Raw genomic sequence first — 24,355 nt, forward strand, 5'->3', positions numbered from 1 at the left:
TTATTGGGTTAGATATATGTATATTCTGAACTTCCTCCAAAATTTGTCCATTGCAATGAACTCATTTGTTCATTTCTTCTTAGCTTGTGTCTAACAAAAACCATAGCTAGTAAAACTTTGCAGAGAACTGCCAAGTGAGACAGTTTAGAATTATGGCAGTCATTTCTTATTTGTTCTCAACTCTTGGTTTAATTTTTTATTGCCACAAATGGAGCTGAAGCTGGGGATTAATGGCTTGCAAGCTGTCTGATTTCCTTCCGAATGCAACACAGCTTTAAGAGCTTCGCACTCACTTGCGGTCTTTGTCAAACTGTAGGCACACTGCTGACCCATTAAAACGACAAAAGCGATAAAGGGATAGCAGAGAGTTCTTGCCCCCGGCTTTTATATTTGTGATTTTCTTTATTTTTTGTAGTCTTTTTAGGGGGAGTAGCCTGTGGTGGGGCTTCAGCAGCGGGTTCCACTTCATCATGGCAATGTCAAAAGCTGTTCACACAGTAGCCCCATTGAGCCCACCCCTTTGCTGTTGAGTTGGGGTGGATGGTCGGTCCCATTGGGTGGGGATTTACCTGGCTTTGAGCCGGGAATCAAGGCGAGCACCTGGGAAACTGTGGAACTGGGGAACCACCCAAAGCATGTCAGCACGGAGCTGCGTGGAGCTGTTCACAATGGCGAGTTTGCCGCGAAATTGAATTTCAATGCAATGCCCGACACCTCCAGCTGCAAGTGGGGCTTAATATTGCTTCCCTGCGAATCGGTACAAACCATTTCCAAGCAACAAGCGGCGGGGAAAACATCATTAAAACTGTGTTTAAAGCCGACCCTTTTGGCCAAGTTTTAGTTGGCCATCGCTGAACGGAGGGAAAATCACGTTTCGCCTTGGACAACTTTGCCAAGTCCACTTGCAAAAAACAACTTAAATCTGGAGGAAAAACTTGTAGAAGTCAGCAAGGGAATCGGGAATTTTAAGTTATCTTGGCTTAATTTGAAATGTTAGGTGTTGTTAATGTTATTTAGGGAATTCCCAGAACAGGATATACCAAGGTAACATTTTGCCCCTTTGATTCAACTTTTAACCACTTTAAGCTTAATATGAAAAAGAGATAATAAAGCCGAGTATTTTTTTAGTATTTACAATCTTAAAGACCTTAAGGTAGTAATGCTATAGCACACTTGCTAGATTCTTTACTAACTTACTGGATTTATTTTAAAAGCTTACGACGATCTTAACATGATTTCATTTATGAATTCATTTCTATCTGGATTGCCATGACTTCTTAAAATAAATCCAGTCAGCTCCAAACCCACGTCAAGCAAGTATCATAAGGTCTTAACTAGTCCACATACTTTTTTTTAGTATTTAGTTTTATTCATTTTAAAAAGAAATTTCTTTGAGATTATTCTCGGAGGCTTACAAATAATGTTTATTGATGTCAAGATTTTGTTATCATCAAGAACAAAATTCGATAATGATGTTTATAAATGTTCTTTAAGAAACCGTGACCTAATATATTGGCCTATATCCCAAATAGAAAAAAACAAGATCATGAAAAACCAAATATATGTTACTCAGAACTTTTTTCCAGTGACCCATGTACTTACATAGTTATGTAACACCCGATTGATAGAACCCACTTAATGTAGGCGTTGCTGATTACAGCAGAGGAAGTACGCTTATCGCTCGCCGGGCGATGGAAAAGCGCCAAGAAAAAAAAATAAGAGAAAAGACCGAGGAAACTGTGGCCGATAGCAAAGTGTCGCAAAATGTTGCAAAAGCAATTAGCACAGGCAACAGGCTAAATGCAATCAATCAACTGCAAATGCAGTTAGGCCACAGATTTTGTCGTTTGCCATAATTCAATCACCTTAAATTGATGCAAACAACTCGCTTAACGTTAATTTCAATTTGCCCATCATTTTAAGGTGAAATTTAATTAAATTTCTATTCACTGCCTGCTCGCCGTCGTATGTGTATGCGTATTTGTGTTTGTATTCTATGCCGGCTTAATTGACTTAGGCTAAGCATGCTAAAGACCAGAATTTGCATTCTCTTTTGTCTGGCCAAAATGCAGAATGTTGCATATGGCAAGCAAGCTGCGGCTTTGTGCGCACTTAAGTGGCAACAAGATTTCCAGCTGGACTCCCTGAATTCATGGCAAATTAAGCGAGCCGCAGAATGTTTCAGTTGTCGAGCAAATTTGCCATAAAGGTGCTGGGGAGAAAAATAAAACGTGGGGAATTTAGTTTGGGATAAGGAAGTTGGAAATACTCTTATAATTGAAAAACGTTTTAAATTATAATTTTAATATTTTTAAAAGAGCTCTTATTTAACCTAACATCTTATTAAGAGACCGTTTAAAAAATCATACAATATTAAACATTAATGATATGCTAAGTGTTAAATTTTCTCCTTTGCAACATTATGTTAGTTAATCAACGTTAAAATAAATATTACCTACAAATATTACAAAAAACCAAACTTAATAGGGGTCAATAAAAAAACTTTACTAACATTTTTAATTCTGATAACCTCGATTTAAAAAGGTTATAATATTACATAAAAGAAAAGTATATACAGGGTTGAATAAAATAAAATGATATTACTTGCACTTCAGTAAGCGTCATTAAAAGCTACTTATAAAAAAGGTACCATTTTTTCGTGGCTATAACATGTTAATGAAAAATTAATATTTTCACAAATTGGTTTTGATAACCTAGTTTTTTGTACTTACAACTCTTCATGATACCTAATCCTATATGCTATTGTTTGTTTTTTTTGGGTAACGTTTGTATAGGTAAAACCTTTTGTGTTTTCAAAAATGTTTTTGCTCATTTCAGTTTTGAGTTTCAGCTGAAAAAGGAATTACCCCCTACAAGGGTATAAAAAAGGGGGGTTTTTAAAACTATTTGAACCGTTTATGTGGCACACTCACACACGAGCTCATCAAATGAAGTTGCACCGGGGAGCCACCTCTACTTGTGCCTCGTTTTTAACCAAAAATGAAACAGTTACCGCATCCGCATTTTGTTGCGTTTTTGTTGGCAGCTTTTGGGCGATGTCCAGGCCATATAACTAGGATACTCGGATGGTATGGCCTGGTGCGGCATGGGATGCTGTTGCCATTGCAGTTGCTGCTCTGTCTAGTGGTGTTTTGACTGCTCTTTTGATGCTTTTTTATGAGTGCGCTCTTCGGGGTTTTTTGCATTTTTGCTATTTTGCAACAAAATGAACTTGCGCTGCTGCTGCGCATTGCTGTTGCCATAAAATGAACTAAATTGAGTTGAAAATGTTTCGCACACCCCCCCTTTGAATTTCATGGCTGCAGTGTGGTATGGTATGGTATTTTAAAGCTGCAGCCCGAAGCCTTTGGACATATTCACTGGCTGTACAGTGCTGACAATAAGTATATTTACCATGCATATGCGTTTTAATTATATACACAACAGACAATCGGAAGGAGACAACTTGGGAGTGACTGTGTGTGGGTCTATTGTGTTGTTTCGTGCAAATGAAATGGCAACCACTTTGGGTAAACATTTCGGTTGACTCCCCGGTATTCATGCCCCCCACTTCCCGGAAAACCCTATTCTTCTTTGGATTTTCTCAACCACACCCCCATGACAACCCCCCTTTTCTGTTTCAGTTTGCAGCCCAGGTGCAGACGTCTAGACGGCTTTTCGAGTGCTTAGAGCCGACGTGAATTTCTCATAATTAGCAAAGGCACTGAAATAAGTGGGGAATTTTCAGTAGGGATATTCTGGGTGGGTACTGCCAGGCTGGGAAATTAACTAAATGGTTTATTTCGCAGTGCAGACCTTGAGAATTTGCTTATATTATTAAAAGTTCGGGTGATATAAGCTGCAATAGTTGTATATGTTTATTGTATAACTGTGTTGATGAAGTGCCAGAATATTCTTCTTTAAGAATATTTCAAAAACTTTAATACTTTGGTTTATTTTGCAGTGCAAACTTTCAGCATTTGCCTAGAATATAATATAAAATAATACAATATAATTTCTTGATAATGTACCAGAATAATCTTTTAAACTAAAATATATTGTTAAAATATATTAAAAACTTGAATAATCTGGATGGGCACTGCCAAGCTGGGAAAATACCTAGACGATTTATTTCGCAAAGCAAAAATTCAGCGTCTGCTTATATTATGATAAAATATAATTTCTTGAGGATGTACCAGAATAATCTTCATTTCAAAAATATATTGTTATGATATATTAAAATCTTCAATTGTCTATAAATATAATCCCGACCCCAAGGTCTTTGTGTTTTCATTATCTTTTATTGGCTTTTCTGTTAATTAAACTCCCTCCCCATTTTTTCACAATCTCTTTTTGGTCTAGACTTTGGAATGTTGAGCTGTCAAAGAACTGAGAATAATCAAAGGATTTTTTGAATTTTACTACTTTAAAGGTTATTTGCATGGCGGGCTTTGGATTAACTTAAAGGTAGCCCTGGGCTGTTGATTTGACTCAAAAGCCTTGAGAGCTGGTTCCAGTTTATGTGTCATCTCTGGCAACCAATTCGGTATTTACCTAAACATTTCAAAGGTAAATGTCAGCCAAAGTCCGTGCACCTGCAGCTGACATGGGCGTATATATATATACACATATTCCATACCTAGGTCTGCCTGGGGCACGGTCAAATGGGCGGATTGAGTGGGTGGCACAACATTAAATCTACAATATGCTCATTGCACGCCCCTCGACTTCCCCTTTTGGCCAACACTCGCATTTGATTTGATAATAACGTTTTTGGAAATGTCATTTTCTCCCTTCCAGAAATTGATTTGACTGCCTCATCTTGGCTCTTTTCGCTTCGTTTTGCCACGTGGGGTTGGTCGTAAAAGCCAAACGCATATTTATGAAGAGCATAAAAATTATTGACATATATGGCGGAGTCATAAATGCTCATACACATAAGCACTCTCCAAACTCCTTCCACTGAAAATCCCAAAAGAAAATTGCCAAGCCAAAAAAAAGGAATATAAAATTTGGCGTTTTTTGTTTCGTTTTTTTTTTTGCTTTACTCAAAGGCAGCTCGTAAATGCAATTTGATTTTGATTGGACTTGGATTAAAAGCAAATAAAGTTCACATCTTAAATGTCAAATTTTGAAAGGATTTTAAGAGTTGCCTTTGGGTAAACTTAAGAGGCACATTGGGGGGGATTTGGATTGGGTTTTAAAGTCCCAAAGGACAAGAAATATATTTTAAAGAGGTATAGATCTTAGGAGACTCTTTTTAAAATATTTTCATACATTCTTCACTGCTTTATAATAATAAATAAAATATTTTCAAACATTTTGATGGCATAGGAGTTATATTTTTGTATCAAAGATTACAAAACTCCATTCCTAACTCAACTGTTTTAAGCCAACTAAAAAAATAAAAGCCTACTTTTTAACTAAATGCTAAAACATCTTTAACAAACCTTTTTTTTTCAAACCAAGAAAAATACATTTGGTTCAAAACACCAACTTAAAAGCCTTTTTCACTCCACCCCATTAAGTGCCACAAACCGATTGGATAACCTCGTTTCGCTAGAGTTCACGTTCTTTAGTGCCATCAATTTTATGTTAATATTTGCCATATTTTTATTGGCTTAATCCAGTCATGAAATCGTGGCAATATGTTTTTACTGGCTGCCAATGACAATTGGCCCCCATAAACAATTTCGCAAATCGTTGTGCGCCGGAGAGATTTAACCATTTCCGCAGACTTTATGAAACATTTATAGTTTTCTGGCTCAGAGGTCAAATACGTTATTGACTGGTTAGCTCGCAACTCAATGTGGCCAATTAAGTTGCGTATATGCAAATTATTTATTAGTTTTTGCTATGCTTCGTTGTGCTGGCTTTAAGAGTAGGTTTTCCTCGTTTAAGATGCGAGAATAAAACTCCGAAAAAGTTGTAAAAAAAAATAAAAAGGCAAATGGCAAAGGGAAAAAGTCGAAGAAAAAGCAGGAAAGTTCGACAGGCATTCACAATAAAAATATGTACAAAAGCATTTCAAGCGTACACAAGTCGACTTCCTGTTTGGCAAGGACATTCTATCCGAATTGTGCATGCAAACAAGGATACGAGCGAGTGTATATGTGCGCACTTCTATTGTAGTTGGCCAATAGGTTGCTCCTTGTTTCCCTATCCCTTCTGCCCCGAAAAATATATTCACTCGAAATCGGAAATCAAAAATAGCTACATTTCTGCCGGTGGGGTCTTGGGTTTCCTTTCCGTATTTACATATTCCCATTGTTGGGCATGAGCATAAATCGGATGCCAGTTGGTTTTGGTTGGGTTTGAGTTTGAGTCTGGGTTTTGGGTGCTGGGTTCTGTGTTCTGGGGTCCTGCCCTTTGTTTGCCTGCTGCCTTGCTCTCTGACCTCTGTCATACTTTCGGCCATTGTCCGGCGTTTGCTGAGGGGGATAATGCCTCGGTCATCCATATTACTTGAACGACATTTGACACTTTTGGCTGCCACAGCTTCCCATTTGAACCCCATTCCACTAAACATCTCTCATAATTCCCATCAGCTCCTTGGCGGCAAAATTAATTGCTGATGATATTGAAGTAGCGTTGAGTGACAGGCGGGCAAATACAAATTAGTTTAATTAAAGAATTGTGTGCTCAGCATTTAGCGATAACCACATAACCACACACATGTACATTGTACATGGTCCACATCCTCCCGATGGGCAAACAATTTTGCAGACAAAGCGACGTCACTGAAATTAACATAATACAATGCTTATAATTAATGAGTCTTGTTTGTATCGTGCCCTTAGCCCTACTTATTTTCTGCTTTGCCACGGGCAGAACTTTAATGTAAATAAACAGGACAATTTTCCAGCTCTCTATATATTTTTTGCAAGGGCAAAACATGTTCTCGAAAATGTCATTTGATTGAAATGGGATATCTATCTGTATCTTTGGCCCCCCAACCGAGCTTCCTGCTCCTGTTTTTGTCTGTGGCCAGAACTGTCCGACGTTCTGCTGGGGAATGAAAACTTTGTTGACACTATCTAGACGCTATGTCCGGCGTCTGCGACTGGGTTCACTTAGGGAAAAAATATCTTGAGCAAATATTGAGTTTACTTAACTGAAATATTTTCTTTTTTACTATTTTTTCAGATCATGTAAGGGAGTTCAACTGCGGAAAGCTGTATTATCGCACATTCCATATGAACGAGGATCGGGATACACTCTATGTGGGAGCTATGTAAGTACAAGTCTCTTAATAAATTAATATAACAATAATAATTATCACAAGATTACGGATTATAGGTGAAACTAATTAACTAAACTAATTAACATCCGAATTATATTCCTAAAATCATTATAAAGTCAAAAAGGCAATTAAGACAAATTAGTAATCGGTCGGAAAAACTGAGGTTTCAATAATGATTTCACATAAATTCGGACTTCTAATTATGATTAAGACTTGTTTAAGTAAAGAAAGTATTAGGAATACCTATAAATTAAAGCAGCTGTCGACAGTTTTCCGTTAAGCGTACAGTGTACAGAGCGCCGTTCAAATTAGTTATACAAATTATTGTATTGCTTGCCGACCTCTAAACTAAAGCTAAAAACATAATGAATTATAATTGGATATACTACAAAGCTTCTTTTCAGATCTTATTTTTTACTCTTTAATAACCTTTATATGATTATTGATAGAACCACATCCTCTAAGCTGTAAATCAAAAATGTCCATCAAACGAAATACGATTATTTATATATATTTTCTTTCTTTCAGGGATCGTGTATTCCGTGTGAACCTGCAGAACATCTCCTCGTCCAATTGTAATGTAAGTACCGCTGCCATGACTTCGCCTCTGATTATACTAAATGCCTCAGATATGATAATCCTAGAGCACGCTTTTAGGCTAAGTCCTTTCGTCACCAAGGGTCGCCAAAGGGGGAAGTTTGCCCAGGAGGTGGCAGGTTGTCCAGGGTCGGACCACAAATCCAACTGACAGCAGTAAGGGAAAAAAATCGTGAAAAGCTTTTGGGCTAAAGAACTTTGCTTGCGGCTCTGGCTGTTGCTCTGTGGCATATTGTTAAAAATTCATTATGCGCCGCGTTGGCAGTTGGGGATGAGAATGAGGATGAGGATTGTTGTGTATATGTGTTTGCCATAGTTTCCAAATGGCCGCTAAGCTTCTTGCCGCTTTTTTGTGGCCATAAAGCGCCATCTAAACGTTGTCAGCACAATACACCGGCTTAGCAGCCTTTTAGGCGCACTTCAAATGGCAACAACCACGTCGACAGCCACAAATCTTCGATTCCCTCGGCGCAGGAGCTGAAAAAAAATGTTTATTTTAGTTAACCCACAGGTCCTACCTACCCAGCATCAACGTCGGAAAAAGGGCCAAAAAACATATTTAATATGCACTCTCTTGTCCGGGCATTATGTTCCAGGAGTATTCCCCAAACTGGTTCGGTTCAGGCAGGCTCAGGTTTATGCGTTGCCCAGATATATACATTTTTTGGGCGACGCCACATACGCGAACTTGCCACAACATTTGCGAGGCAATTCGATTACAGGAAGTGCTACCCCGTGTCTTGGTCTTGGGCTGTTTATGAATTTATGACTTGCAAAAGTTTGTTTTATGAGCACCGCACACCTGACTTGGTACCGTCCTCTATTCCATTCCGTTGCCAGCCATTCCATAATATTCCAAGCCCTACAACGCATCTCCGAGCCGAATCGTAAAAGTCTAAGAGGTTATATTTCCTTGTAGCATGTTCGCCGGCCCAGGATACGTCAATATATTTTATGCGGTTAAGTGCGAATACATTCGCCGTGGGCATCATTTGGCTCTGGCCTATACACACGGAGTTACACTGGGGAAAAGCGGGAGAAGAGAGAGCTATTGTGTATATTAAAATCTATTGATTATGTTCAATTTCTCAATGTCATGATAAAGTTATTGTTTCACATCTGTCAGAGAATGTTAACATAAGGTTAAGTTTTTCGAAATGGCAATTTTCTCAATTTCATGATAAGGTTTTAGTTTCTTATCTGTCAGATTAAGTTAACATAAGGTTGCATGGTCCGAGAACTCGAATTCGTTTTCCCATTGTGATGTTAACTCTAAAGACATGAATTATTATTCTAACATGCTATTGAAAAACTGAATGTTTCCTAAAAAACAAATAAAACTTTACCACAAAAGTTAACATGACATTGAGAAATCCGTCAGATTCGATGCTCGATAGACAAATTGAACTTGAATATTTAACCTAGTAAGGAGATACTAAGTCAGATAAAACCTAACATATTAGGAAACTACATTTTTCCAAAGCTGAATCTTTCCTCAATGAAAAGATTTAACATGATATTGAGAAATCGGCCTTGAAGTTTGTTCTTAACTATGTATGTAATTTGGACTATGTACTATTTATAGATTTGTTGGTTTGGTTAGAGGGGCGGAACCGGTTTTCTTGGTTTTATACCCCAATATCTCTTTTTATTAAAGTAATACAGATATTTTTCGGTAGTTTTCAATTTCGTAAAGATATTCGGGATATCCCTACCTGTTTCCGCTCAGTGCACCCCTGTGCCTCGTTTGCTCCCAGCTCCTGCACCTGTTCCTCCTCTGGATCCCTGGCTCCTCATCACACTGCTCCCGCTGCTTTATGCGCCAAATGCAAATTCAACTAAATAATACATGATTTTGGTTTTATATGAACGCTCTGCTGTGACTGCCTGCCTCCCAAGTGGGCGGATGGGTGGGAAAATGGGTGGTTGGGTGGCTAGAAGGCCGGTGGTGCTGGCTGGGTTGCCCTGTGGGTGGCTGCGGCGGCAATGGAGGTTGGTGCGTGAAAATATTTCGTGTGTGCTTGGGTAACATTACGTGATTTATAAATAAATTTAGTTGAAAGCATTCTGAAGGTGCCACGGACGACTGCTAGTTGTAGTTTATGCCGCATGCGGCAGACGCAGCCTCCCCCCCCTCAACATTTGCAATATACAATTTTTGTACATCAGTTTTTTTGAGTAAATTGAATTTTTGAATTGATAGAAGCCACGGCACGTGAGCTTTTAACCTAATGGTTAATGGCTGCAATCCTTGGGATGAACTGGATTTTGTATATATTTAGATAATTTATCTTTGGTTTACTTTCGTTACAGCGCGATGTGATCAACTTGGAGCCCACACGCGATGATGTGGTTAGCTGTGTTTCCAAAGGAAAAAGTCAGGTGAGTGCAAAAATATTTGTAATATAACAAGAAATATAAGTAAAGTGCAGGCTGTCATCTTTATTTAAATTTTAAGCTTCCAGAAATTATAAAAAATGCTGACAATGTGGGAAAGTAAAATTTCACATGGAAGTGCAATACATAAAAATCCATAAGAATTTCCTTAGTATGTAAGCCACAATTGTTTTACTTTTTCGTCAAATTCCTGGGCTCTGCTGCACTTACTTTATTCCCATATATAGTATGCTCACAAATAAATCACATCCCGGCGGAGGTATTTCAGTAACTCGATTGCAGTTTAAAGCCAAGGAAATCCCATCGACTGGGAATGTGGCAGACGCTTCTGTTGCAACTCGTTTATAATGTGACAGCAAATCCTTTCATTCGAAATCAATTTCAAGTTATTCGTGGCAGGAGCAGTAGCAGCAAGAGCAGTAGTTGCAGCAGCAGCAGCAGCAGCAGCATGTTGCATGTTGCACACACACACACGAGCAACATGGGGCCACATGGGCATCCTGCTTAAGTCATCATAAAGCTGCTTGTGTGCCAGTGGCGCTGGTAGTAATTTTTGCAGCGTTCCGTTGCATTGTTGCCAATTGATTTAGCTTCGGCAGCGACGCGTGCTATTGCAATTTGTCCACATTTCTGCCACAAACTCGCTGCAGCATTACGGAACTATTTCGATATTGCTGCGTTTCGGGGGTACAAAACAGATGATGTCGCTGCTGCGCGCGCTGCCTTACAATAAATTGGAAAAACAGCCCCACAACATTGTCATCCCATCCTGTTCTTTTGTGTGTGTGTTTATGCTTAACCATAATCGATATGTGTTTTTTTTTTTGCAGATCTTCGATTGCAAGAACCATGTGCGTGTCATCCAGTCAATGGAGCAGGGCGATAGGCTCTATGTGTGCGGCACCAACGCCCACAATCCCAAGGATTATGTTATCTATGTAAGTCCCGCCGATTGGGAAGCCATTTGCCATCTGCCATTCGCCGACTTTCATTCATGTGGCCATACAAAAGATTGCCACCGACAGTTGACTTTAGATGGCAATCACCAGTTGCTCACTCAGCCCTTGACATCTATGTATTCATAGATAAAGCAACTAAACTAAAGTCAAACACTAGATGGGGAATCTTTTGTGCACCCACACACATTTCACTTATTCACCCTTTTCTTCTGGTTTCAAATCCAAGGCGAATCTGACTCACCTGCCGCGCTCGGAATATGTGATTGGCGTGGGCCTGGGCATTGCCAAGTGCCCCTACGATCCCCTCGACAACTCCACAGCGATTTATGTGGAGGACGGCAATCCGGGTGGCTTGCCCGGCCTGGTAAGCAAATTGCTCGCATAAACTAAAACTTTCTCGGACCCTAACTGTGGCTGTAAATTTCCTCCTTCTCAGTACTCTGGCACCAATGCCGAGTTCACCAAGGCGGACACGGTTATTTTCCGCACTGATCTGTATAATACTTCGGCTAAACGGTTGGAGTATAAATTCAAGAGGACCCTGAAATACGACTCCAAGTGGTTGGACAGTAAGTATCAGATAAATGTTTATTGTTTTTACCATAATCATTATCTTTCATTGCAAAACATTGCTTTAAAAATTTATAAAAATGTTCTTAGTCATATTTAAATACTTTTAAAATGTCTTTTACTTAGTACTTGTACTTAATATACAAAAGGAAACACAGGATACTAAGAAAATTATTCACATAACATTACTTTTGTACAATCCAGCTTTTTCATGGGAATTTTTTATAAGCCCATACAAACTATATGCTATTTCTTCTTTATAATTTTATAAATCATATCATCATACCTCCTCATCATAATAGAAACCTATTTTTAAGCATCCATTTTCTGGGGAAATCCTAGATATTTATAGAGCCCCTTATCTTTACCATTTTCTTTAGTACTAAAAAACTTTTTATTTATAATTTTCAGAACCAAACTTCGTAGGATCCTTCGACATTGGGGAGTACGTGTACTTCTTCTTCCGTGAGACTGCCGTGGAATATATCAATTGTGGCAAGGCCGTCTATTCCCGTATTGCCCGTGTTTGCAAGAAGGATGTGGGTGGAAAGAACCTGCTGGCCCACAACTGGGCCACCTACCTGAAGGCCCGGCTCAACTGCAGCATCTCCGGCGAGTTCCCGTTCTACTTCAACGAGATCCAATCGGTCTACCAGCTGCCCTCCGATAAGAGCAGATTCTTCGCCACATTCACGACGAGCACTAATGGCCTGATTGGATCTGCCGTATGCAGTTTCCACATTAACGAGATTCAGGCTGCCTTCAATGGTAAGCCCATTCGCCTTTTTGGGGGCGATCCGCACATCGCATCGCATTGACATGCAATTTTCTCCGCTTGTCCATTGTCCCCCAAGTGGATTGGGTGGCACTGACTTGGAATTGGAAACGAAAATGGAAATGGCGCCCCATGCAACTTATTGGCAAATTTTATTTGCCATCTATACAGTGTTTTATCCAATCGAGAGAGATCCCGATCCCTCCACCCCAACTGGGTGTTTGAGTGTTTTGTAATTTCAGTTCAGTGCCGTTCAGTTCGATTCGTTGCCGTGCGCAACATAAATCGCATTAGAAAATCCATTTGAATGGATTATGGCCACACACATGGTGGTTCTCTTTATTCTCCACCGGCTGATGGCTTAGAGGAGCACCAGGCAGCAGCTGACACCTTTGGTCGTAGATTTAAGTCTTCAATTGCAGCTCAGCACTCTAGAGCTTGATAAACTTTTTTTCTGTTTCCTCCAATCTCATATGAGCAATTGTTCTGTGCTCTTTTACTTTTTATCCGACGCGCACAGGTAAATTCAAGGAGCAATCTTCATCGAATTCCGCATGGCTGCCGGTGCTTAACTCCCGGGTCCCGGAACCACGGCCGGGTACATGTGTCAACGATACATCAAACCTTCCCGATACCGTCCTGAATTTCATCAGATCCCATCCACTTATGGACAAAGCCGTAAATCACGAGCACAACAATCCAGTCTATTATAAGAGGGATTTGGTCTTCACCAAGCTCGTCGTTGACAAGTGAGTGTTGCAACAAAGTGTATCCTTTCTATTTGCAGGTGTGATATTCGACTGTTTATTTTACTAGTTTAATCCTTTTGGGATTCGGTGAATGTAAAAAGAGAGAAATTGGAGGAATTTTGTTATATATACGTGGCTGTTTATTTTTTAGAAACAATCTATAATTATATAAATTCCTTCGTTATTCTTACCTGTAAAATATGTACATTCATTTAATTTAAATTTAAAGCTAGGGAAATTAAATAAATCTCAAAAGAAAATGTGAAATAAAGCAGCTGCAAGTTGCAAGCTCATTATGAGTAATGAGTTCATAACGTTCACCCCTTCTGAGCTCGTAAATTAAAGGCTTACTGGTAAATCCCTTAAGCGGCTTTTTAAAGTATAAGGTTAATTCAAGGTTACTCATATGCGTATTAAAACATTTTTTCCAGAATCCGCATTGACATCCTCAATCAGGAATACATTGTGTACTATGTGGGCACCAATCTGGGTCGCATTTACAAAATCGTGCAGTACTACCGCAACGGCGAGTCGCTGTCCAAGCTGCTGGATATCTTTGAGGTGGCACCAAACGAGGCCATCCAAGTGATGGAAATCAGCCAGACACGTAAGAGCCTCTACATTGGCACCGATCATCGCATCAAGCAAATCGACCTGGCCATGTGCAATCGCCGTTACGACAACTGCTTCCGCTGCGTCCGTGATCCCTACTGCGGCTGGGATAAGGAGGCCAATACGTGCCGACCATACGAGCTGGATTTACTGCAGGTATATAGGATGATTTAAATTCCACCAAAAACCAAACAAAAATGTGGTTAAAGTTGGTGAAAACCTGGCTTGCTACGATTTTTTTTATCAACAAGTAGTAAAGAGACCTTTTCCAATTAAATGAAAATCACAAATAAAACCAAATATATAACATCACGCTTTCATCTGCAGGATGTGGCCAACGAGACGAGTGACATTTGCGATTCGAGTGTGCTCAAAAAGAAGATTGTGGTCACCTATGGGCAGAGTGTGCACCTGGGTTGTTTTGTCAAAATACCCGAAGTGCTGAAGAACGAGCAAGTGACCTGGTATCATCACTCCAAGGACAAGGGACGGTGAGTGGAGTTCACTGGAATTTGGTTTGATTGACACATAACCAATCGTATGGGTATCTTTTGTAGCTACGAGATTCGATACTCGCCGACTAAATACATTGAAACCACTGAACGTGGACTGGTTGTGGTTTCTGTGAACGAAGCTGATGGCGGTCGATACGATTGCCATTTGGGAGGTTCGCTTTTGTGCAGCTACAACATCACGGTGGATGCCCATAGGTAAGCAAATATATTCAGTCAATATTCAAAAACTATATTTAAGGATATACAAGAAGGAACGCCATAGTCGATGGCCTCGACTAATAGATATCTGTTACTGAGCTTAAGGTAGTGCGAGAGAGATGGAGATATGCATGCAGCAAACCGGCTGTTTTCGAGATGGCACACATTATTTACTTACATCATTTAAATGAATAGTCCGATTGAAACAATGTTAGGCATGTAGATGGGTATTGATAATCAGAACAAAATCCCACTTTTACAAAATAGATTCGACTCGGCTAGTGATCCTGATCAAGAATTTATTCTTTATAAGGTCGAAATAGCTTCTACCTGTTACGTACTTTCCGACTAATCTAGTATACCTTTTACTTCTTTCTTATCCTCTATTATAAAAGATATAAAGATATTAAATTACTCCCACATAATAATTATTATAATCACTCTAAAACATTGTTTTCCTATCTTATAGGTGCACTCCGCCAAACAAAAGTAATGACTATCAGAAAATCTACTCGGACTGGTGCCACGAGTTCGAGAAGTACAAAACAGCAATGAAGTCCTGGGAAAAGAAGCAAGCGGTAAGTGATAATGAGACCCAACGCCCAGGGGGTGGATTTGTGGTAAAATTAGGTTGGCGGAATGGTGGTGATGGTGGTTATGGTGTTTCTGGTGGGTCTGGTGAGGCCGAAGGCAGACACACACCATAATAAACGATTTTACTGGCAATTATTTTAATAGCCTTCGAGCCGCGGAGCGGCTGTCCAAACTGACACCGAAACATCAAATCAAAGGGAAAATAATAATAAAAGCGGTGTAAGGTAGTTAAGTTGTCATTATCCAGACACCCCACCTGTGGTGTGACCCAAATGCAGGGTAATTGCCCACCTGGGTGGGAGATGCAATGGAAATGTAATTAAAATGCAATCACTTTGGGGCTTAAATGTATACGTACCCCCGCAGTTATATTTACTAATCGTGTGTCTTATGTCCTTTCTTTTTCATTTCGTTTATAGCAATGCTCGACACGGCAGAACTTTAGCAGCAATCAGCATCCGAATGAGATTTTCCGCAAGCCCAATGTCTGATATCACGAACAGAGTTTCGCCCTCAACATGCCGTCATCGTCCAATCAGTTTTAGTAAATCGAATGCGAAGAGAATACGAAACCCAGCCAGGAGGACGGTCAAGAACCCATTATAATCATTATTATCACCGACATCATCATAGACATACTTTCTTCAGCAATGAACAGAAAACTCTTCCTAAAGGATTATGCATTTACCGAGGCATTTACAATGCATTCATCGACTTAGACTTAGACACTAGGGTATTATCGCATGACACAGCTCCTCCCGTATGGGTGCATTTCATCCACTTAAATCGATTCACATATAATACCATAAATACGCCACAACCAATAGTTAGTTACGACAATTGAACATGGAGATGCATACAAAACTGCCGCAGAATCGCACATTCATATCGTTATTTGAATCTAGACTTTGATCAGTTTCAGTATGATAACAACATATATATAAACATATATCCAAACTTTGAACTTTCAAGGCTTCCTTATAAATATGGCAACCTAAATGTAATCGAAGAAGCAATGTGATGTTAAGTTTTGATAAATTTATTAACAGCCTAACTGCATAATCGCGATGAACACAATATAAATGTACTATAACGACACATAAATTGAGATTGTAAACACGCAAGCGCATACGAAACGGATATATGAATCAGCCCTAAATCGAATACAATTCTAAACTCACAAGCAATACTCGCCTAATGTGCATCGACATAATTAACTCGAATCGGTCCATAGCTTATATACTAAACGATATCCAACAAATGTTCATTAATGTGTATTATGTATGTGTACTTCGGAAGCCAGTTTAAACGTAAACCCCCATTTCCATCTTGCCCCACTGAACAATTTATTAGAAGGTATTTCGATTATGATTTTAAGTGTCTTGCACTCTCTTCAGACTAAATGTACTTAAGGTAATTTGCAAAAATCTTTAGTTATTAAGCGTTTAGTTATAATAAAGTGAGATAAAAAACATTTTAATAAAAAATATCTAAAATTAAAAGGAATTTCAATGGGTTTTTAATTGGGATACTATGGAGGTATTTTATAAAGTTAAATGATAGTTCATCATCCAATGCAATCTTCAAAATATATGAATACTTATATAATTTTAAATATCTTTGAATGCTTATCCAAGCTTTACCATTGTTGCTCGTTGGTTTACGAGAACAAGAGAAATCTGCAAACATTTAACAATAATAGGATCCCAAATTGGGGGTGTGAGAAAATGCTCTCCAAATAATAATAATTTCGAATTTCATTGCAGCTCTGCTTATCTGCGAACACATTGCATAATTCCAACCGAGTGCGCAAAGACAAATGTTAATTTTAAATCAAATACTTTGAACTATTCAACTTGGGCAAATATTTTATAACGAGGAAACCCAAGCCGGACATCGGGCAAAGTTAGCCACCCCCTGTTTGCAGCTATATATGTGTTAGCCAGGTTGTTGGAGACAAAGTTTGTCGTGCTGGGGACTCCGGCCTTTCGGCCAGGTCAAGCGCAAAGGCGAGAAATAACCAAATTTCCAATTTGGTTTTCGGGCTGCCTGTGTGTGTTTGGTTTGTCGACCCTTCGGTTCACCTTGCTCAAAGCCAAAAGGCAAACATTTGCGTTGAATGTGTGGGAAAAGATTTGCATATTTCTATGCTCGGCTACGAGCAACATTAAATTGAATTCCATATTCAAATAGTCGAGAGAGATAAGCGTGAGCATACTTTCCAATTATAGATTGTCCACCCGCAGACAAATAGAATTAAAGTGTAGCATTTTTGCATAATACCTAGTGAGTGCGGCCTTCCTTGCAAATTGCGCCTGACTGTTCCCACCTTAATTAGTTATGCAACACCAAAAATTAAGCTTAATTAGCGTTGACTCACTGGTTTGGAAAATTAATTATTTCCACTCGCCGTTATTATTATCGCTGTGCACTTGGCCGGAGCATCAGGGCCCAGCTTCCGGCCCCGGTTGTTGACTACTTAATTGAAATTCATATGATTTTTTCCTTTGCGCTCTCCACTTTTGTCATTATCATTTAAATAGCGTTGAGGGCGTTTTAATCCCGGGCAGGGAGTTCCTCGTTGACAGGACTTCTTGTGAAAATAATGAAAATAATGCATATTAGTGGGCAACTCGGAAAATCCTAAGCCTTGGCTAACAATTATAAAGTGTGAAATATGAGATGAAAAGGGACCAAACTTTTAATTAAATAATGATTTTTAACCAAAATAATCTCATTTTGAAAGTTACCTATGTTTATCGAATAACTGATCAACTTCATAGGTAATATAGTTAATAAACACTAACCAAAGGTTATAATAATTACGAAATGTTCTAGTAAAAAAATTATTATATTTTATTATTATGTATACATTAATAATTTCATATCTTATCAATTTTAAAATGTTTGAATTTTTTATATTTCATAAACAATAATATTCAAATGTAAATTTTTTTGTATTATTATATTATTTATTTTTCACAACCTAAAATTGTTTTATATAATAGTATACAATGACTTTTTTTAAATATAACTTTAAATAGTTGCATAAATATTTCTGATAACGAAAAGTTTCAACGCCTAATAATAACCAAATGTTCTAGTAAGTAAATTATTATATTTTATTATGTATATATTTTATATATTTTACCATTTATAAAATGTTTGCATTTTTAATACTTCATAAACAATAATATTTAAATGTTAATTTTATATTTTTTATTATTATATTATTTATTTTTTAGAACCTAAAATTGTTTTATATAGTAGTATAATAAGACTTTTTTTAAATATAACTTTAAATAGTTGCATAAATATTTGTGATAACGAAAAGTTCGATCGCCTAATAATAACCAAATGTTCTAGTAAGTAAGTTATTATATTTTATTATGTATATATTTTACCATTTATAAAATGTTTGAATTTTTTTTTTTCATAATCAATAATATTCAAATGTTAATTTTTTTTTTTTTTTTATATATTATTTATTTTTTACAACCTAAAATTGTTTTATATTATATATTATACTATTATACTACTATATACTACTATACGACTTTTTTTTTTAATATAACTTTAAATAGTTGCATAAATATTTCTTATAACGAAAAATTCCAGCGCCTGCCTGAACCAAACCCCACCAAAAAACTTTTTCCAAAAAAAAACCGATCCAAGTAATCCATATTCTTGGCTGGGGGATCTGTCAATCCGAATCACAGGCTCGAGCCCAGGGAAAGTTCAGTTTATTTTAGCATGTCGTACGGGTCACAGATGAGCTCGCAATAATAAAAAAAAGGAACAAAATTCTCAGTGTTAAAATAAAATCTTTGAAAAACGTGCGTGACTAAAAATTTAGAGTTACGTGGCTCAGTGACCTATTCGCCTCTATATTGTTATTATAGTATAAATACGCGTTTGAAAAATTTCCAGTGTTTCTATATTGATATTGAAGTATGCCGTCGTATAAGGATATGTCTTTGGTGCGAGCTGGTCTGCGGTTGATGGGAAGTCGCAGTGATTTCGGGAAGTCGGTGATGCCTCTATATCGCAGCTATGCCACCTGCAAGAAACCCAAGGGCGTGGTGGTGGGCGTCTACTCCAAGGATGGCGACAAGCCACCCAAGACCACTGCAAATGCCGTATCCCTGGATGATGCCCTCGGTGGCAAACTGTTGACCCTGATCCGTGAGCGTGGAATGGACGGTTCGGTTGGCAAGGGATTGCTATTCAGCGGCTTTGAGGGCGAATTCCAGGCGGTGGCCGTCGTCGGAGTTGGCAGCCAAGGTGCCTCCTACAACGAGAACGAGGAGCTGGATGAGGGCATGGAGAATGTGCGAGTGGCGGCGGGCACTGGAGCCCGGGCCCTGCAGCTCCAGGGGATGTACGAGGTGCATGTGGACGCCATGGAGTATCCGGAGCAGGCGGCCGAGGGTGCTGCCCTGGCCGTCTGGCGTTACAATGCCAACAAGAGGAAGAAGAACCGCATCATGACGCCCAAGCTGGATATGTACGGCAAGGGCGATCGGGATGCCTGGGTGCGGGGTCTCTTCAAGGCCGAATCCCAGAATTTGGCCAGACGTTTGTCAGACACTCCTGCGAATATGATGACCCCCTCTATTTTCGCCCAGGCTGCCGTGGATGCCTTGTGTCCCTGTGGAGTCTCTGTGGAGGTTCGCTCTATGGATTGGATTGAGGATATGAACCTTAACTCCTTCCTGATGATCGCCAAGGGTTCGTGTGAGCCTCCCCTGCTGCTGGAGTGCAGCTATTGCGGCACCTCGCCCGAGGATCGTCCTGTCCTGCTCCTGGGTCAGGGTCTGACCTTCCACAGTGGCGGTCTGTGCCTGAAGCCCAAGAAGGGAATGGATAAGTACCGGGGAGCCATGGCTGGAGCTGCTGTTTGTGTGGGCGTCCTTCGGGCCGCCGCCGCCCTTTCGTTGCCCATGAACATCACGGCGGTGATGCCGCTGTGCGAACACATGCCCTCTGGCATGGCGGTCAAGTGCGGCGATGTGGTGACCCTGCTCAATGGCACCACCATGGGCATCAAGAATGTGGACAAGGCTCCGGTGGTGCAGCTGGCCGATCCCCTGCTCTATGCCCAGGCCACCTTCAAGCCCAAGCTGGTCATCGACATCGGAACCGTGGCCATGGGTGTCAACTATGCGGTGGGTGGAGGAGCCAGTGGCTTGTGGACAACCTCCAAGTCTGTGTGGCAGAACTTCAGGAAGTCTGGCGGTCTGACTGGTGATCGCATCTGGCGTTTCCCGCTGTTCAAGTACTACAAGCAGATCGTCAACAAGAACATCACCTATGACCTTTGCAACACGGGCAGGGGTCCTGCCAGCTCTTGCCTGGCTGCTGCCATCCTGCACTCCCTGGTTCCCTGCGTGGATTGGGCCCATCTGGACATCCGGGGCACTGGCATGACCACCAAGATCAACCCCAGGCCCTACCTGCTGAAGGACTCGATGACCGGACGTCCGACGCGCACTGTTATCCAGTTCATGTACCAGATGGCCTGTTCCGGCCAGTAGAACCCTTCCTCTATGGACACCTCATTTGAGGGCCTTTGTTGTAGCTTGGCCCATGTATTCGATATTTGATTCTTTGGTACTGTATTTGCACGCAACTAATCTCTGGCCTGGGATAGCGATCATCGTGAATGTGCACATTAATATCGTTAACAATAAATTGTATGAATTATGAGGATAACAAAATATCTTGCTTTTTACTTTAATCACCGCCGTTTTCTCAATATCTAGTTCTAGTTTATCTGTCGTTCAAGCTAACCTGAAGTTTTCGGAAGATAATATTGTCACACAGTCCTAAAAATAAATTTATAGACCCAAACACTTAACCAGAACCTAACCTCTAGTTACGAGTTTTCAGTCGGATAAGACATGGCACTAAATTAAGAACATTTTTCGAAGTACCAATTTAACTCAATGTCAAAAGTTAACATGGCTTTGAGAAATCGGCACTATATGAAAGATGTTCATATAGAAATGTAACCAACAACAACCTATATAAGACCAATGGACCTACATACATATATCATTAATATGTATTTAACTCCAAAGTGCACAATTAACATCCATTATCTGTTTCATGATTTTATAAACTCCATTTTCGAAATAGTTAATTTATTGGCTAAGCTAAAATTACCCCAATACAATTCCCCGCTGATTAGTACTCAATCAAGCAAAACTTAGACCAACAGTGCAACCTAAGGTTGAGCAATTTCACCTCAGTTTGAGGCCTCCTTTGGTGCCCACCTGTCAAATCAAAATTTGATTTTCAATCGAATAAATATGGCCTGATTTACCAACTCGATTGATGGCAGCAATGCGGATTTTGGGGCTTTGATGTGCGATGTGATTATGTTGACTATAAAATATTTACCTCTTGGCTGGAGTGACGGGAAAATTGCTTTGAAGTCTGTGGTGCGGGGTGCAGAGGTGCCAATCAATGGAATTCGGTAAATGGCATTATGAGGTTGCCTTGATATTGTCCACATACATATGTGTATGCTCATTCATACAAACGTGCCAGCATTTATCCGGCAGAATGTTACGGCTAATTGCAAACGGAGCACGAAATGGCAAATGTCTCTCTCAATATTTAATTGGTCCCTGCCAGGCTTAGATGCTCAACTGGTCCTTTGGTCCTACGATTTGGTCCTGGCTACCAAAGGATGTTCACCAGGTGAACATGGGCATTTGACTGCAAGCCATGTAGCTGCAGTTGGCAAATGTTGGCAAATCGCCGTTTGTGGGCTTTTGACTCGGTTTGTTTGCGGCCGCTTGGCCGGTCAAATTTAATTTCGCCTTCTCGAATGCGAAATGGCATACTTCTCGATTATATATTATACACACAGTCCCTTGGGGCCTCGGGTCGAAACCTTAACATTGCACTTAACGCATACAGCTGCGCACAATGTCCTATTTGCCCAAAGATTTTCCATCCGCCCAGCCACCCCGTGGCCCCCTTGGCCCTTCTTGCCATTTGTTACCTTGATTAGCTAATGCTAATTTGGGGATTTGCAATTTCCTCTGCTTGTTTATTTATGCCTCGGCTTGTGTTTGAAGTGCTGATTGTGCGGCCCAAATGTAATACAGAAACGAGTTTGAAATTCATTGGCAGCTCAATTGGCAGATATTTTATAATATCTGTGTCTAAATAGGGTTTATTGAATACCAAATCAATTTATATTTTACCAAATTGGCGGTTGGTATACCTATATAAATAGGAATCATATATTTATCTGGAATACCGGGGGATGAAACTTATTTTATCTGTTTTTGATTTATATATTTGGTTCTAAGAGCCAATTTCTCAATGTCAGGTTAACTTATGTCATTGAGTTATCAAATCAATTTATATTTTATTAAATTAGTGGTGGGTATTTATTATTAAAAAGGAATCATATATATCTCTGAAATACCGTAGAAGAAGACTTATATTATCTGTTTTTGTTTTATATATTTGGTTTTAAGAGCCAATTTCTTAATGTCATGTTAACTTTTGTCATTGAGTTAGATTTTTATACCCGTTACTCGTAGAGTAAAAGGGTATACTAGATTCGTCGAAAAGTATGTAACAGGCAAAAGGAAGCGTTTCCGACCCCATAAAGTATATATATTCTTGATCAGGATCACTAGCCGAGTCGATCTAGCCATGTCCGTCTGTCCGTCTGTCCGTCTGTCCGTCTGTCCGTCTGTCTGTCCGTCCGGATGAACGCTGAGATCTTGGAAACTATGAGAGCTAGGCTATTGAGATTTGGTAGAGTAGAGTGCCACGCCCACTCTAACGCCCACAAACCGCCCAAAACTGTGGCACTTACAGTTTTGATGCTAGAATAAAAATTTTAACTGAAATGTATTGTTCTCATCAATACCTACCGATTGACTCAAAAAAAAGTTTGCCACGCCCACTTTAACGCCCACAAACCGCCCACAAACTTCAAAAAATCGTAAGTATGAACGTGGATATCTCGGAAACTATCAAAGATAGAGAATCGAGATCTCAGATTTAGATTCTGTAGCTTTGTACGCAGCGCAATTTTGTCACGCGAATATGCCACGCCCACTATAACGCCCACAAACCGCCCAAACCTGTGGCGTCCACAATTGTTATGCTAGATGAAAAATTTTAACTGAAATGTATTGATCTCGTCAATACCTATCGATTGATCCAAAAACAAATTTGCCACGCCCACTCTAACGCCCAGAACACTTAAATCTGTCTACCGCCGGTAGGTGGCGTATTTAAATCTCGCTTTGCTGCTTGCATATCTCCATTTCCCTTTGGTCCCTTAAGCTGAGTAACGGGTATCTGATAGTCTAGGTACTCGACTATAGCGTTCTTCCTTGTTTTTTCTGAAAATTTAAGTTATTCTTTATCATGTTGGGCTGTATCAATTTAACTAGTTCACTGTTCTAGTTAAACTTGTAAATATTTTAATATATTTTAAAGGATAACGAACCAGAAACTTAACCTGACATTGAGAAATCAGTCCAAAGTATGTTTATTCGATCACCTCAATGTATATTAAACCTCCATTGGTTGAAAATGCTTATTTAAAATAAGACTTATAATGTTTTAAGGGACACAAATAAATGTACATTTGACCGACTTGCTATTACAAAACATTTTAAGCTCTACCCCCTCTCTACCACTCGTATACCATTTTAAATACGATTGATTGATTTTCCTTTTAAATGTAAATAAGCTTAAAGACATAATATCAAGTGTCAAAAATGTCATAACATTGTATGCACTGAATGGCTCTTAAGCCAGCAATTAATTAGTCTCCTTTGCTTTGTAAAATATGCCTAATTTGTCTTCAATTAGAATACCTAAAGGCGAATAAAGGACATTTTGGTTTCGTAACTCCCAATAAAAACAAAAAAACATTCACAGCTCTGCACATCCAAATCCCCGATGGCCAGATTGCCCTCAGCTGAACCCATTGACTTTGGGCCATTACCGGGAGCAAGAAAAAAAAAATTAAAAAACATAAACGTCTCATTTGAACACAAAATGGCAATTTGCTCAAGACAACACCGAAAAGGCTGCCCCCGTGGGCGGCCGGGGGTTAAGTGGGCGGGGTCCCGCCTTGGACACGGACTAAGGAAATGCAC

General features: G+C 39.5%; 2 protein-coding genes across 4 annotated transcripts in view; both read left to right on the plus strand.

Annotated features, from left to right (window-relative positions):
• Positions 1-15,812, plus strand: part of LOC119550700 (semaphorin-2A) — a 42,086-nt gene extending 26,274 nt beyond the window's left edge. For all 3 annotated transcript variants that reach the window (XM_037859576.1, XM_037859575.1, XM_037859574.1), the window contains exons 3-15: positions 7,147-7,234; positions 7,772-7,823; positions 10,154-10,222; positions 11,068-11,175; positions 11,423-11,560; positions 11,633-11,765; positions 12,178-12,534; positions 13,062-13,290; positions 13,722-14,058; positions 14,230-14,393; positions 14,460-14,612; positions 15,085-15,193; positions 15,629-15,812. In XM_037859576.1, coding sequence (XP_037715504.1) covers positions 7,147-7,234; positions 7,772-7,823; positions 10,154-10,222; positions 11,068-11,175; positions 11,423-11,560; positions 11,633-11,765; positions 12,178-12,534; positions 13,062-13,290; positions 13,722-14,058; positions 14,230-14,393; positions 14,460-14,612; positions 15,085-15,193; positions 15,629-15,700 — 2,009 coding nt within the window. In that variant the 3' untranslated portion in view covers positions 15,701-15,812. The remainder of the gene's footprint in view (positions 1-7,146; positions 7,235-7,771; positions 7,824-10,153; positions 10,223-11,067; positions 11,176-11,422; positions 11,561-11,632; positions 11,766-12,177; positions 12,535-13,061; positions 13,291-13,721; positions 14,059-14,229; positions 14,394-14,459; positions 14,613-15,084; positions 15,194-15,628) is intronic.
• Positions 15,813-18,948: 3,136 nt separating this feature from the next.
• Positions 18,949-20,929, plus strand: LOC119550226 (cytosol aminopeptidase). Its single transcript, XM_037858793.1, has one exon. It carries the CDS (start codon positions 19,163-19,165, stop codon positions 20,744-20,746), a length of 1,584 nt encoding a protein of 527 aa, XP_037714721.1. The 5' UTR covers positions 18,949-19,162; the 3' UTR covers positions 20,747-20,929.
• Positions 20,930-24,355: the final 3,426 nt, after the last annotated feature.

Source organism: Drosophila subpulchrella, chromosome 2R, assembly GCF_014743375.2.
Source record: "Drosophila subpulchrella strain 33 F10 #4 breed RU33 chromosome 2R, RU_Dsub_v1.1 Primary Assembly, whole genome shotgun sequence".
Taxonomy (NCBI): domain Eukaryota; kingdom Metazoa; phylum Arthropoda; class Insecta; order Diptera; family Drosophilidae; genus Drosophila; species Drosophila subpulchrella.

Excerpts from the sequence above, each read along its gene's own strand:
- LOC119550226 (XM_037858793.1), top strand. The coding sequence starts at position 19,163 with ATGCCGTCGTATAAGGATATGTCTTTGGTGCGAGCTGGTCTGCGGTTG.